At 39.6% G+C, this 12,549-nt stretch overlaps 1 protein-coding gene across 1 annotated transcript in view; it reads right to left on the reverse strand.

The window, feature by feature from the left end:
• Positions 1-2,943: 2,943 nt before the first annotated feature.
• The window catches only part of PITPNB (phosphatidylinositol transfer protein, beta), a 32,693-nt gene continuing 23,087 nt past the window's right edge, over positions 2,944-12,549 (reverse strand). The window contains exons 9-11 of the mRNA XM_009704395.1: positions 9,747-9,857; positions 7,429-7,551; positions 2,944-3,284 (exon numbers count right to left, since the gene is read on the reverse strand). Of these exons, the coding sequence (XP_009702697.1) occupies positions 3,234-3,284; positions 7,429-7,551; positions 9,747-9,857 (285 nt within the window). The 3' untranslated portion in view covers positions 2,944-3,233. The remainder of the gene's footprint in view (positions 3,285-7,428; positions 7,552-9,746; positions 9,858-12,549) is intronic.

The raw sequence follows: 12,549 nt of genomic DNA on the forward strand, positions 1-12,549 counted from the left end.
GGGTAAGAAACCTTTAAAAAAAAAACTTACAAATGCTTTCTGAAATCCAGCAGCTTCAGCATATTGGCAGCCCACTGCCCCGTGGGACAATGGTTTTATTTGGCGTTAATGAGTTTCTGCTCCTTGTCTTGAGGCCAGCTAACTTACCAGGAGAGGCAGCTGGTGGGTGATGGAGCCAGGGAAGGCCAGCACTGCCGGGCAGAAACACAAACTCCTCCATGAGCCTCTCTCAACTCCAGCAGGTGCCTCTGCCACCTCGGCCGCCCTCCCTGCCCCTCGTCAGCCCCCACAACCCCCTTCTCCCATCCGGACTCCACCTCTGGTGCTGAGTGGCTTCACCTCTCCCAGTCTAATACAGCTCTTTATTCTCCTGAGGACCACTGCAAGTGCTCTGGCACATAACACAATCATTCGGTGCAACCTACTTGCAAGCTGCCTCTTAATTTTTTATTACTTACTCCATTTCTAATTATTTCTCCAGAAGTCTGTTCTGAAGCTTTGCATGTCATTGACACCAGACTAAACAGGCCTGTAATTGCCCAACTGTTCCCCCACACCCCATACATACATATTCTATATTCATGTGATCTTACCCCAGCTTTATAGGTTTCTCGGACATCCTTGCCAAGAGACCCGCAAATTTATGTGCCACTTCCGCAGGCATTCTGCAAGAGCAGTTCTTCACTACTTCAGTCTGCAGGAGCCATGCCTCTGCATGGGCAAGGTGACTTCCAATGCCTCCAACCCCTAACGCCAACTTGGCAGTGCTGCAGCCTCCTCCTTCCAGCACCCCGTCCTCTCTGCACAGCAGGGTGACCCTTTCCTTGCACAAGCAAGATGCAGAATTACCAGCAGCTGTAACACATGAAGACAGCCACAGACCAGAGAGCTGCTGTAGACCAAGAGCATCAAACACACGCATCTGCAAAACTGCCAGCCTGGCACACGAAGGTAGGCAGCCACAATACACAACAAAAGCAAAACATCTCCTTACTCTAGGTAGCGGCGAGGTTCCAGCTAAGTATGTGTTGCTCAGCTTGAAATCCTGAAACAAAACAAAAATCCAAACAAGCCCTTCCCTCCCCCCAATCGCCACTAACATTGAAACACAGGTTTGAGCTCGCAAACACTGGAGTACATCCTTAGAGGACTTCCAACCTTCTCGTTCAGCTCAATAACACTAAATGTCAGCTCATTAGCAAACTGCAAACACTAATACCTAAGACAAGAGACAGAGCATTTTATGATCAAATTTATTTAATTAAATTTCATTGACTGTTTTACTGTACGTAGGTCACACCAGAGACTGCCAAAGTAAACTAAACATTTTACATTCACTACAAGATTCTCTCAAATGTTCACAACTAGTCCAAAAACATGAAAGTTGCAGGGTCCCTTTCCCTCAGTTTGCATTAAGACTCACATTAATGACAACGGGACTCATATTCCAGCACCAAAGAGAGAACTGATCCCTTGGGTTCCCAGGTGTGCAGCCACCCTCCTGGCTACAAACACTGCTAAAATCATATGCATGTGTGTATGTGTGCGCATGTGTCTATGTATATTTACAAAACCAACCTCCTGATGGTACAGAGGACAAATAACCATTTAACTGCTAATCCAGAAAGGAAAAAAAGAAAAAATAGAAATTAATTTTGCAGCACGGAGGGTAGGAGGGTTCAGTTACAGAGGAAAGAGGTACAAATGCCCGCAGCCTGGCAGCCTCACCAGCGCCTGGCACCCGCAGCAGGCAGGCACATCGTCAGGGCAAGTCGTAGGACAGACCTGGCCTGCTCTGGAATTTGAGGACAACTTTTGTCACTGACCATAATGGAAATCAGATCGCTCCTTTTGTATGCAAAGTAGGTCCAAAATGATTCCAAAATACTGGAAAGTATGTGACATTATGAAGATAGAAGCTTAAGCAAAGCTTGCCCCACCAAGGTTTCTGGGGATGCTGCGAAGAAACCAGGCATTAATAGAACTTTATCTAACTAGTGCTTTTAAAATAATTTTTCTGATCTAGCAAGCATTTTGATAATATATATCTATGATATGCTCTGAATATTTCCTTAAAAAAATGCTGAAGACATTTTCCCTATTTGAGTTATCTACAGGTGGTCTTTATTTATACCATCTTTTCTTTTGTGTGTCTACTCCTAACAAATATCAAGAGAAATACGTCAGATGCTACAATTTACACTTTCATCATATCTGAAAGTATACATCTCTTTTAAAGTGTATTTTCAACATGAAAAGAGCTAAAATCACAATTATATTCCATTGCGTAATGTGTGTGAAATCAAGACCATTTGCATAGCTTCCAAAGTGAAACTCTGGAAAACAGGGATTTCAGTAACAGGAAGTATTACTTTTGGGAAGGGCTGTCATCGCCTTTCACTTTCACTGCATGGCCCAAGATATACTAGAAATATTCTACAAGTATTGTCAGTACCTTTGTCTAAAAAGTCAGCTTCTGGAAAATATCAAGTTGCAATTATTTTATAAATCACAAGCCATTTTTCTGTAATCTTGCCAATTTTAATGAAGAAAAACATTAGCATTTCAATGTACAAAAGTCCAATAAAACATGATTTTTTTTTTTTTCTTTTAAATCAGTGAATGGGTAAAGTTTGGGTTAAACTTATTCAACAGTAAAAGTCTTCCAATTTCCACTAATAGAAATTTTTTTTGGATTTGACTATAGGATAATGATAATTCAGAAATAAATAGCTATAAATACATTCATTGTTCCTATTCCAAAAATAATCACACAGGGAAGACACAAAACTGAAATTAACTTCTTTGAATCTGTTTCTTTACAATGAGTTGTGGGCAAGTCATAGCAGAGTGACTCAAGACATGGAAAAAAAAAAAAAAAAAGAGAAGGGAATAAAATGGTCCAGAATTTCCCGGTGTATGCAAAAAAAAAAAAAAAAAGAGTAGGGAATAAATTGGTCCAGTATTGACATTCATGAAACATACCAGTTAGCCATAATTCTGCAGTTAATTCATCCTTTAAATGACACTACTCAGTTGATTTTTATTTGCTTCGGGTATACATAATGAAAGCAGTTTCCTTTGAATCTTTGCTCAGGACAGGTATAGTACCCTGGAGACACTGTAACAACCCCCTTCAGTATGCATGTGCGTATATATAATTATATACAAATAATCATGCATCCACACACACATTTGTATATCAACACTGCATGTGACAGTTAAATCCATCATCATTCATCATTGGCAGCACTTGTTCCTCTGACTTGGCCTTGATTACGTAACTGTGGAGAAAGAAAATACACAATTAAGCATTAATAACAGTTTCCTCAAACAGTAAGTTCCAAATAGGCAGTTTTACTAATCTCCAGGAAAAATAGGGCAGGGCAGTCAAAACATCACCAGGACTGAGCAAATCACACCAAAGCAATGCAAGACTTATTAGGGAATCTTAATTTGGGTGCTGTCCTCACAGGTGGACAGTAGCTCCAGTCTCTGAGGAGCCTCACGCTAATCAGCAGAATTTTAAAACTGCTTTGGCTGGGGGTCCCATCTGCAGTATTAAAAACAGTCACAGCAGGAAACAGCAACATTGAAGTACCGGACACAAATGCTCAAAAGCTTCCAACTCTTGGACAACCTGTTTCCCGCAGTAACAGTTTTAACACAATTTTGTATTTATAAATATCTGTGTGGAACTGGATTTCAAGAACTTAACATGCTTTGAAGGCCACAGTTACCCTAAATTATGTGTACTAAGTCCACATATCACTTCGCTACTGACCGTGCAGCAAAATGATGCTGACTGCCTTTTCTGGTTTGTGCCCAAAAGACTACCTGCAGGTTTCAGAGCTCAGTGCCAGCATGGTGATGACAACAGGTCATGTACTTTGGGTTTCTGTACCAGATAAGCACCAAGAACCAGGTTACGTGGCCCACGCCTCAGGCATTCTGCCACCAGACCGAGCACCTGCCCAGCCTAGTACAGTGCTCATCTGTGGAGAAGTTCTCTTATGTACCCTGGACACCAAGGGTCATCTCCAACTGTTGGTCACCACAAGGTTATCAAACAGGAGGGAGGTAAGGCCCATAAGCATTATCTGGATGTATGTCCATTTAGATGATATCTGCCAGCAATTCCCATCCATCAGAGCATGAATCACTTTTCTCCTTTTCCATCCAGCAGTTGACTTACACAGCTTGATTTGCCTCAGAACCTACAGAGAACTCCTCTAGACGTCAGCAGCCAAAGTGCCTCGAACGGAACCCTTCTTACGCATCTAAACGTAAAATAAAACCGTGAGCTACCACATAAAGAACCTATTGTGCTGTTGGTTAGTAAGAGAGAAGTAACGATCTACATGACCAGGACTGCTTTTCCCTGGCCAGGACCAGGACCAGACTCAGCTACCGCTGAAGTTTTACTGGAGACAGGGTATACAGTATTTCTTTTTGGTGAGGAAGCCTGGGAACTGTACAGCAGCTGTAAATGATGCTGCTTAATTTTTTTAACAGCTCGTGACGCTTCAGCATGGAGCCACACTCCTCGAAATACCCAGTGTAGCATTTCTACCCTCACAAAGACATGAGGTAGGTCTGTCACAGTGCTTTGGCAGGGTACTTTTCTACTATGCACTGATTAATTGATGTATATTTAATGAAGCATAGGTGCTCCTCATCTCCAGGAGTCAGATACATAAACCAGTAAGTGAAAGATAAAGAAAAACAGTGAGAAAAGCATGGGCTAGGATAGAGAAACTCTGGAAGAACACTGATGAGGATTCAGAGAGTAACAAAAGAGTAACAAAAGCAGAGATCCTGACTATAAAAATAAAGTTGAGACAAAGAACAGGACCAACAAAAGAACTGAAATGTGCACAGAATCCAAAGAGAAAGACTAGTTCAAACCAGGAAGAAGAAAGGGTGTTAATGAGAAAGGGAATAGAAACAGAAAGCAATGTATGTAAGAAAACAGAACGCTGCCAATATTATTAGGCTTGCTTTCTGCTGTTGTTTGTTTTTAAGCATCATAGAACTGCATGGTGCAACACTGTCAAAAAAGCCGACTACTTCTCTGCGGGGATGGAAGCATAAAGATATTCTTGTCATATTAAGCACCTTATCACTAAGCGCTCACTTCCCAGAGGTCCTGGCCATAAAACAAATGTTTCCTGGTATACATGGGATTTAACGAAAGTTACTGTTTAGCACAATGGATGAAGTAGTTGAATATGAGACACAAAACCAAATTATTCGGGATAAAATTAGCATTCATATTTTATTTGGCAGTGACATTTGTGCCTTTAGGTTATTCTCCAATAACGCACTTCACCACCAAAACCTTGAAATTGCATCATTTATAGGTGTTTGTAGATACTCCTATTATAACAGTTGAGAAAAAACAAAATATTTTAACAGTAGGTCCCCACTCCTCTCACAGTTCACAATACACATAGAAGAGCTGTATTGATTAGTTACACTAACACATTTCTCTTGTGAAAAACTGACTTTTTCAACAAGTAATACACTTAAGTTCCTGATGGTAATGTCTTATGCAACAAGCTATTTGAAATAAACTATTTGCATTGCTTTGCAAAGCAAGAAAATAGTGAATAGATACGTTTGATATTTAAGAAAGAGGACAAGTGTTACACCCAGAAACACATGATCCGGGTTTTGCTTAAGATAAGAACTAAAAAGCAGAAATATTTTGAAAAAATATTTAAAAGAAGTTACTTACCAGTGAGAAATGTGAACCAGACCTTTCTCTAAAAGACAACAAACATCCACAGTCCACAGAGACACAAAAGGGAAATTTTCTCATCCACACAGATGTGTCAAGTGCTGCTTACTTTCTCCAATACATACCTTTGTATGCACTCCTCACACTGCCACTATCCTTTCTCAGAGAAATTGGATGAAGTCCATTTCATTCCAAATAAAAGAACTATGGGTGTGCAAAAGAGAACGCTTCTGACAAAAATCGGTTATAGAGAGGAAAGTGGTTACTCTTCCTCCTTCACAGACACCTAGGAATAGGTTGCTCTAGGAATAGGTTCTGGCATAAAGTAGAATTAAAGAAGAAATCCACATGATTTGAGAGAACATCTGCCATAATAAAAAATATCCCAATGCCAGTGAGAGAGCAACAATGTTTGCAAGAATGAGTGAACATCATTCTTTTCCAAAGCATATTCTGGGAACTGCCAAAGCAGACAAACCCCCCAGTTTATTTGAAAAGAAAGTTTGGATTTGCCAGCTCATAACACCTACCTATTAACACACAGAACAGTGAAGAAACACTTCTTCCAAATCCAGAAAACACCTCTACACAATGCAAGATGATTCCACACAGTTTGTAAAGTCCAAACATGGAGAGCATAACAAGTAGGGATGGAGGAGCTACAGCTAGTTTCGGTACTAAAAGAAAACATGTGCTAGGCACAAATCACAAAACGCACTTCAGAACCACTTCAACAGTAGGTCTAAAGCACCAGGCAATCTGTTTAAAGATGTCTGGCAGCTGAAATGAGTGAAACCATGCAAAAACGCAAGTTGTAGCTGAAGACACATCATGTCTTGAAAGAACCAAGACAGTGGAAGGGAAGTGACAAGCTGAATGGGTTTGGGGCATAAAGCAGTTGGCAAAACGGGAAGGAAACAGAATTGTGAATCCAAATACTGCAAAGAACTTAAAAAAACAGCAGGATTCAAAATGAGAAAGGTTTGTGCCAAAGGTCATGCTCTGGAAAGACATTACAGAAGGAGTAATTACTTAAAGGAATGAGTAGGGAACTATGGACGAGTGTTCTTCTAGACATCAGTCCAAAGACAGATCAGGCTATATGTATTTGGTCCTCATAGCCACTAAAACATGAAAATTGACACTATCTCAAGCCCATTCATTTTACTGACTTCCTTTTCGCAAGTAAAATTCTCAGTTTTGGTGTGCTAATCAGGATGAGTGGAACTGCTGTCATGTGACATATACAAGCTTGCTTGAAGACATGTTTGAAGAGAAAAAAAATAATCAGATCTAATGATAATTAGAAATTAAACAAAGCAAGACACATGATGGAAAAGCAAGATGACAGCTCTGGATTCTAACTGACAAGTGGTAAAAGGGCACTGAATGGGACTTTGTGCAATGGGTATGGTACCATAGGTGGTCAGCACAGACATTCTGGAATTAGTGACATCAGAAATATTTACCTTACAGCCACTTCCAGCTTCACACAACACAGTATGCAGAAGCTTGAAGTGCATGGGTCTGCACAGGAGAATCACTAAAGGGGCTGTAACGTCCACCAGCAATTGCCCAAACACACACAAGGGGATGGACACAACGTAACTTGCGTCAATTCCCAAACAGATAAATCTACAGGTAGATAGCACACAAAAGATCAACCTTAAAAAAAGCATTCTTACCGCTTCCAGCTCCTTTTGGGTTTCATCTTCCATTCTCCTAATGTCTTCCATAGTCAGATCAATCCACTTGTCAATCCAACAGAACAGCTGGCGATGAAAGTTGGTAAATATCCTTTTTTCTTGCTTTAAGAAGATAAACAAATATTAGATAATAGTCCTACTTTTGCCAAAGACTGGTGAAGTGATTGCAGCTGTTCAATTTGAAAAGTATAATCTTTAGGCACACGCTGTTTCACACTGCTACAGGTTCAGCCCCCGCACATTCCTGGATCCAATTTAAAGTCATCTAATTTCTCACATGCTTTAACATGGAAAAAAATGAACAAATTTCACTATCAAAAAAAAGTTTCAAGAAAGTTCAGCAATTCATGTCACTTGAAAATACTGAAGAATCCTTTTAAAATCTGTTCTAGCCCCAAGATAGCTCTAGACAGAATAAACATAGCATCGCAACAGCTAGAATATTTAGCAGGAACTGTACAAAAATCTACGACAGAACTGTTGCAGGTTCTGTGCTCACTGTTAAAAAAAGAACGGCCAATTCCTAAAGCCAGAAAGAAGCAAAAAGGGAAGTACTTCTGACTCCAAAGATGGCACGCTTGCAATTTGTACCAAATCAGTAACCCAGTAATATCTGACACACAATGTCGAAGGTTCAAAACCTTGAGAGTATAAATATTCAAGCTAAGGATTCTACAGCCCTTGCCTTAAGGTACTGTGTTCTGAACAAAAAAAGAATATTTTCACTGTACCTCTTCTACTTAAATTGGTAGGTTTCACATTTCAAAATGCTTGCCATCCTCAAAATCGCACTATGTTATGTTGAAGAACTGCAACTTGCCAGCTCAGTCCGTCTCCAGTGCCCTGGAATTTCATCTTTTATAATGGTAACTCGGATGATGAAAGATGCATCATATCAACCATTCACTCTGCAGAATTACCAGTATTGCTTCCAACTGCTCTGATAAAAGTAGTCATGTATATACAACACCAAAATCTGTTTTACTACTAAAACTCAGACTTCTGCATGTATTCAGTTACCCAGGTTGCCACCTAAAGTTCACGTCTTGTTCATCTGCGCCCAGACTTTGCATCACTCAAGCTGCTGACTGTCCTCAAAAATAATGCTGATCAAATCTAACACACAGTTCTTGATAACTAGCAGACAGAGGTAACTTCCTCTAATGAATCAGCTTCAGGTAAAAAGGTGGGAAAAAAAAAAAAAGTTGTATCTTCAAATACTCCTCATCAGACCACAGAATCAGTTTTGGCTCTTCTGCTCAGCTTACTCCCTAACAGTGTTCAGTTCGAAATGTGTGATGGGTAACTCCTTTCCAAAACCACCACCACCCTAGAGACAGTATCCAATGTCTCCTTACCCTTAACTTTGGACTGTGGTCATCACAAACTACCTTCTCCACCTCATTTTCAATTACTATTGTTTGAAGCTTTTCGGTTTTGCTATCGTATTTCTTGAAATTCATGAACATTTAATGCAGTTAGCTGTGTGGGCCAATCAGAGCTAAGAGCCCTGGTCACCACAATGAAAAAGCTCTGGCGTTGGTTGTTGGTGAGGAAACACCATGGCCAACTGCTACTCGAATGTGATGTTTTGGTTAACTCACTGTTACAGCACATTTTCTCTGGATAGGAGAGAACTGGCATGATGGTCTAGATTAAACACTTTGCCTACACATAAGTTTACATTTAAATATTTAGTCATACTTTAAAAAATAGTTTACAATTCACATTCTGATGATACAGCAGTAACAAAATAAGATGCAAACATAAATTGTCAAAACACCACAGTTGCCTGGTGCACTGGATTGTACCTGCATCACACCTGGTTTTACAAGCATTCAATTCCAAAAAAATCAAATAGTTTAGAACGAGCAGAAACACAAGAACAGTTTCCTAAGAAAACTAGAATGTAAAATACTAGAGAAACACCAGCACATGACTTATGCAACTTTCAATTTACAAGAAAAAAATAATCACTCTTCCTGCCAAGTGTTTTTGTTTACAAAATCAAGAGTTAAAGCTACACGACATAGACTCCTTGCTTATACCTTTGCTTTTTTAACTTAGAAAGTTATTCTAGTACCACCAATGAAACACCACTGCTGGTAGATCCAGACACAAAGGGTTGTACTTGCTGAAGAAATGAACAGAAAACGCTTGACTGTGAGCAACAGGAAACTTCATCAGCGTTTCTCCTCAAAAAACCCCCACATCAACACAGAACCACCCTGCCTACCTACCTGCCCACCTCCAACCTCACCTCCCCAGCAACATCCCAGCAAGGGAGAAGCACTTACCTTTTGTATAAAGTTTTCAACTTTGTTCTGCAGTCCCCACCATTTAAATTTGATAGTCACCAACTTGTAAGCACACATTTTAGGACACTCTTCATCAGTTGCTAGCTCTTTCTGTTTATAGATAATGGGAAGGAATTTTTAATTTTTAAAAAAATCTACTTCAGTCAATTTAATGTAATTATTAGAAATTATAGCTCTAAATATATTAGAATCAGAAATTACATTATTAATTTATAGTAAATTATTTTATTATATTTATAAATTATAATTGTATATATTACTAGAATTATAATGATACTTAAAATTCCAAGTATTAGTAAATACTTAGCACTGTAGTCTGAACATAGGGTAACAGAGATTAACATACAATGAGATTAAATCTGTAAGATGCAAACATCTTAGTCTTAACATGGATTTCATCTTCATGATTTCCACTGTAATATACTTTCTGACATTTTGAAAGGACAACGAAGGTTGATTACAATATCTACCACCAAATTATTTTTGTTTCTTACTTTTGGGTCTATTGCGCAAAGGCAATTATAATCCGAGTTATAGCAAGCTGCTCAGTACAATGGTGGAACACATGCATACTAGAAAAGATTTAGATAACAAAAAGCACATAACCATCCCTCAAATTTACTTCTCCCAAAAGCATAACACTTAAGCTTACTGCACTTCTGCTCTGTCCATACAGACACTGGCATGCTCTCCCATCTCCCTCACATCCCTCTTCTGCAGATACCACCAGAAGTCTTTACCCAGGTGTAGAGATAATTTCTGGTTGTGGGGCATAATCTACATGTTCATTTTTCCATAATGAATTGCAGACCTTTTGACTGCTACTGAGAGAAAAATAGGGAGAGAACTTCCTTATCAATGGCAACAGGTGGCCGTGAGATCAACCAAAGCTCCACTTCAAAGACTGCTTGGAAGGAGCTTCAAGGACTTTGTGCAAAAGAAGGATCCTCAGAAGAATGAACTGAGGGAAATTCAGGAGACACTCACCACTGTATCCTATAATTCCTAGGTTTCGGTTATAATTCCTACATCCAAACAACTTTGAAGTACCTGTAACATCATACACGGTGATTTTCCTACAATGCAAATTTATGTAACACAAGACACCATATCATGTTTTTAGTTTAACAAAGCATGTCAGGTTACTCTAAGCCTTCTAAAAGAGGAAGGAAAAATAAGGAAGAAAAAAAACCACACAAAACCAAACCCAAAAAAAGAAGCCGATAGTAGCTTAAAAAAAAGTGTGTTTGGCTTGAATAATAAGCAATTACTATAAGAATTAAGCAGTCCACAGATTTTTTTTAATCTTTGCATCCGCAACAAACTTATAAGTAGAAATACTTTATGGCATTTTTAAGCCAGATTTCTTTTAACCATGAAATGGACAACTCCTGTTGGTTGTGCACACAGTAAAAAGATTTACTGAGATATATCTAACATATAAAAATCTTGGTGATATGCATATTTAACACAGAAGTTTTAATCACAAATACTCATCACCAGAGAGCACTTAAATGAAAACCAATTATCCTCAGAAGACTGATGTTCTATACACGAACTAAAACCAAAGTGCTGCTGTTCTTTGGTGTTCCCAAACAGCACAAGTCTAAGTCCAGGCGTTAGTAAGTGGACAGAACTAAATGGAACATACAAATTCATTGCCACCAGTTCCAGGCATTCAAAGTTCTCCTGCTCATTTTACAGCTGTTTTTTAAAAACAAACCAGTAACTCCCCACTTTCTTTGGGTCACAGAGGCCCAAACAAGCCAGTCCTGCATCAGCCTCCTGCTTCCTTCCTGAGCAGGAAGGAACAATAAACATATAAGGCAGGATGCACATTTTCAGCAGATTACAAAAATAATCCCTGTGACAATTTCACCCTGCTAGCAAGAATACTTAGCTCAGGTAGAAAGAGTATTACAATAATGAGTGCTTGGATACATGCCTCCCCTCATCGTCATCTCAAAACACACAATATGCTCATTTTTCCCTGAGATTCCAGGTAACGCTCAGGCCCAGAACAAACCCGCAAGTCAGACCAAAGGTCTACCTGGCTCAGTATTTTGACAACAGCTAATGGCAGAAACCTATGTAAAAATACAAAACCCAAGGAAGAAAATATTGATAATTCACTTAGAAACTCTGCCAATCTCCAGCTACTTATAAGCTGAGAAACTTTCTGAAGCAGAACTATTTTCTGTCTTTGGGCACACAAAGGGAAGAATTAAGATTGTATAGATTGCAAAAATCACGGCACTGCTGAGGTTGGAAGGGACCTCGTCACCTACAGGAGGTTACCAGCACTGCGTCCAGTCAGGTTTTGAGTATCTCCATGGATGGAGGCTCCACAACCTCTCTGGGCAACGTGTTCCAGTGTTTAACCACCCTCATAGCAAAAAAAAAAAAAAGAAAAAAGTGTTTTCTGGTGTTCAAACAGAATTGCACATTACTTTTGTGTCTGTACAATTGGACTGTCACAGGATAGACTTTCGTCATGTTGAAAAGACAACATTAGGAACAGCTACGGCAACACCAATTAGGTCAGTGATATACATTGACTGCATCCTCAGCTCTCATTAAGACAAATTAAAATACGTGGAGCACCCAAGAGGTAGCTTCGCAAGCTTTTCTTCTGGTAATGCAGCATAACAGCAGTGAAGCGTCAGCTTCAGCAGCCCACACCCTTTCTGCTCTGCTGAAACCTTCAACGGTCTTGTTACGGCTCTCTGTGTTGCCATACTGTTTCCCATCCTCTCACAAAAACCTGGTTTCCCCGCCACCC

This window comes from Cariama cristata, unplaced genomic scaffold, assembly GCF_000690535.1.
Source record: "Cariama cristata isolate BGI_N322 unplaced genomic scaffold, ASM69053v1 scaffold16067, whole genome shotgun sequence".
Taxonomy (NCBI): domain Eukaryota; kingdom Metazoa; phylum Chordata; class Aves; order Cariamiformes; family Cariamidae; genus Cariama; species Cariama cristata.